The sequence below is a fragment of the Trichoplax adhaerens genome, genomic scaffold (genome assembly GCF_000150275.1).
Source record: "Trichoplax adhaerens TRIADscaffold_11 genomic scaffold, whole genome shotgun sequence".
Classification (NCBI taxonomy): domain Eukaryota; kingdom Metazoa; phylum Placozoa; class Uniplacotomia; order Trichoplacea; family Trichoplacidae; genus Trichoplax; species Trichoplax adhaerens.
In genome coordinates, this window is record NW_002060953.1 from 166,286 (window position 1) to 170,471 (window position 4,186).

General features: G+C 31.3%; 1 protein-coding gene across 1 annotated transcript; it reads left to right on the forward strand.

Annotated features, from left to right (window-relative positions):
- Positions 1-1,501: 1,501 nt before the first annotated feature.
- Positions 1,502-2,488, forward strand: TRIADDRAFT_29642 (uncharacterized protein; the record flags this gene model as incomplete). The annotated part of the gene is made up of 1 exon (XM_002115429.1): positions 1,502-2,488. One exon carries the CDS (start codon positions 1,502-1,504, stop codon positions 2,486-2,488), a length of 987 nt encoding a protein of 328 aa, XP_002115465.1.
- Between the last annotated feature and the right edge of the window lie 1,698 nt (positions 2,489-4,186).

A 4,186-nucleotide genomic window follows, 5' to 3' on the forward strand; every position in this document is an offset into this window, starting at 1 on the left:
ATACGCGTAGAAATTGCTAAAATAAAGTATCTGTATATAGGCTTGTAGTGCCATTTAAATTTTAAGATTCCTTTGTATTAACTAGCTAAGTAATAATCTAGTTATGAGTTCTAAGTACTATAATTCTAACTAATTGATCAAATACAAGTGAAGTGAAGTAGGACAGATCGTGCTAGGACGTATATCGCAAGCAAGAATTATTTAACGAGAACTGTTAAACTTGAATCCGTTAGGTCACTTATATTAAAATTCGATGTTATAGCCATTCATCATTATTGTTGGCATACTAATGGCTAGTTGATGCCATACTAATGGCTAGTTGATGCCATCCAGTAGTTCAAGACTGAAAGTGATGATTCTAATTTGCTCAAAAGCATTGTTAAATTTTTGTATTTTAATAATAATAGTGTGATATCATTCATATAATAGTTATGCCCTTAGATGTTTTACATTTGTATCAATAAAAAGACGAATTCATGTCGTATAAGTAGCAACAACTATAATATAATGTTGACGTGCTTATTATTTTGCTAGATTAATAGGTGAACTATGTTCATGAGTATAACTTAAATAATTACAGAAATTATTCTCTAATTGAACCTCAAAAGAATGAATTTGAACATCTTTTATTACTTTAGAGAATGCTATATAAGCTCTGACGATATTTACAGTATTTAGCGTATACTTCAGGCATTTTTACAGGTAAAGATTAATAAGAAATTTCATACCCAATTACTTTATATAAAATATCGTAGTAATATCGCATCGTTTAGTCCCCCAGAAATTTTATGATTAGTATTCGCTACTAAACCCATTCTCACTATCTATTAGATACCTCTACATCTTTTTTAACAAATTCTCAAACTCATCTCTTTCACTCTGGTTATAACAGTAATCTTAATATGCTATTCCAATACTCTAAATATACAATTCATAATTACAGTAAAATGAAACGACGCTATTAATATATTATTCTCTTATCTAGATAATAACTTAACACTATCGTATAAGATATTTCTTATTCGATCAAGAATGCAGCATTATAGGTAATTTTTATGCGTGTATCTCTACTGAGGTGTAATAACTGCAATAAACCTTTATGTAATTAAAAATAACGCCATCAATACCTGTCTTCCGGCCTATTGGAAATTCTTAAAGATCAGTCCATCCAATGCAAGTTGAATTATTTATAGGTTTTTTGCTAGACGACTAATTATAATTAATAGAAAAGTACTACATAGATAATTAATCAATAAAATGTCATTTTCGAGGAATAAATGCATCCAAAAGCTCACCCCTCGAGTCAAGTTCTGAACAAACAGTGGCTTACAGTAGCATCAATTTGATAATGATGTTTCCTTAGTATCTTTATACACACCTATAAATATACTTGCATTACAAAATAGTGTCACTTTTGAAAATTTATGGAAGGAACTCTTTAAACCATTTATCACCTAGGAATTTAATCGATACTTATACCAATACCACTCTCATAGATATTATGGCTACTATAACAACACAAAATTCAACATGGACAAGCAACGCTAGCAAAGAACCCGGCTTCATAACTTGGGAAAGGCTAAGTCCAAACGATCCGAGATTTATTTTGGCTGTAACTTCTTGTTCATTTATCTGCTTTATAGCAATATTTGGCAACTTGCGTAACTTAATAATGATATATAACTGCCGAAGATTACACGATATGAACAATTTATGTATCTGTAATTTAGCCGTAGTTGATTTTCTAACTGGCCTTATTGTTTTACCTTTGGGAATATCTACGTTAGCTGCAAAGACATTAGGATACCTACTTTGCCAAATTCAAGGATTTTTTACGTTACTCTTGTACTTATCTTCGTTAGCAGCAACATCAATAATAAGTGTAGATCGATGTAGTGCAGTTGTTAATCCTTTTGGCTACAAAAGTCATATAACTGTATCTAAATGTGCCTTTATCGCTACTTTTACTTGGTTCATACCGAGTATTATTTCTATATTACCGCTACTTGGCTTTGAGAGAATTGGCCTTGGTAAATTCTATGTCTTACTCATTTGCGGTATCTCCTTCGATCACCCAATAGAAAATTTTATAGTTTCATGGATACTGACGATATTTTTGGTAGTCAACATAGTAACAATCTGTATGAGCTACTTAGTTATTTTTACTGTAGCATATCGGAAAACTGTGCAAGATTTAACTCGAAACAGCAAATTATCTCGATCGATTCGAACCACTGGTTTAATTGTTGGAACTAACTTCCTTTTTTGGCTGCCATACATTGTTCTTAATGTACAGGATTTCGTCTATAATACCTCGGTCCCTCCAGTACCAACGACATTGAACTATTTTACGACCATTGCATGTCTCATGGCACTGAGTAGTCCTGCTATTAATCCAATAATTTATGCAGCAACGAGTAAACACTTGCGAAAGCGATTTACTAGAGTCGGAATACCCTCTCAATCTACGTATGTAGGTAGAAAATAAAGTAATATGCTTTTTGTTTTTAAGTTATTATTAGTAAACCACACATGTAGTTGCATTCTAGAACTACACTTTTAGTCTACCTTCACATAGTTGACCTTCACAGTTTAAGCTGCTTTTGCCTTTCGAGTAATTTATATACTGGTAATTATTTCTCTATTCGTCTACATTCAAATTAACAATCGACTCTAGCTAATAATTTATTACAATAGTATGAAAAGTGGTTAATAACAAGCTTCAAATAAAACACCAGTCACTACAATTTACGTAAGCGAAAATTAATCCATACGCTAGTACTTGGTCTACATTCTTTTATTCGTGTTAGATTTGTGCCTTGACAATTACCTTAAACAGAACTAGTGTGCAGGATGAAAATTGTAAAGCATTTATTGCGGTGTAAATGCGTACATTTTCATTTCGATAAAATCATTGCCTTATTATCATATAAAATATAATTATGATAAAATAGAACTAGGTAAACACAAAACATCGAACACAGATGTTGCAATTCAGGAATTATATTTTAAATTATTGAATCGATAGGATGTACAAATATTGATTAATTGTGTTAGGTAGCCAATATCTTATGACACTTCTCAACTTTCTGTTATCATCGGATATATATAATGAAAATAAATTAGAATAAAACCGTAAGGGTTTAGTTCATCTTTATTTTATTAAGAGATTCTCTAAAAATTATCTAAAAACCAAGCTTTATTACTTTCAAAATCAGCTAAGTAACATGATTACTAAGCGTAAATGTTTAGTACAATCAGACTGCTTTACGGTAGTTACTAGGTAGTCTCCAGTAGACTGGGGTAGTTTCAAAATACTTTTTTACAAAGTTTCGTCTTGTCATCCACGACCGGTCTCCATATAAAAGCAGAAATATATGTGTGAACTACAACTCTATACCATCGTAATCTATAGAAATCCCTAGAAATATATCATAGATAGCATGGATAAACATGCAAGTTATTCACTGCTGCATGTTGTTTGCCCAAATACGGAACGAGTAAACTTGTAATTAAGACAGCCAAATTAAAGTAACTGTTACATGCATGATTGGATCCTTAAGCTACGTAACAATCATATAAATGGATGAACGAGACGACACAACGAATAAAAGATGACTATAAAACTAAAATTTATCGTCAATTCTATAGGCTATTACAGCAGTATAGTAATTATAAAAGAAAAAATGTGAGCCGATAATATATACAGCAATCAATTTGAAAATGATTCTAGAACTAACGCAAGCCGCAGCTCATACTCTGTTTATTTAAAGATAAAGTCACCTCAATGAGATAAAAATGCTAAAATATGCAATATTTAAGTACGAATAAGAATCAATAACAAAATAATTCAATTTCAGAACATCATCTGATATTCTTTGTGAAATGAGTAAATAAAACTTTGGAAGAAAGAACTCATATCAGCTTGATTAATGGACGAGAATAAAAATGTCATGGACTGATGCATTCGAGAGAAAAATCTTCTTGAAAAATATCGACGTGCGTATGTTTGTATTAATATAAACCATCATACGTTTTGGTCAAGGTCTCATCGAACAATTATTACAGTGTTGCAGTATTTTAAAAATATGGGTATATGTTGTATGTTGACCTTGCAGCAATTATAGGTTGAAGATAACTGGACAAAAGCGAATAGTGCATACTGTATATTGTTTGAAAGACCAGA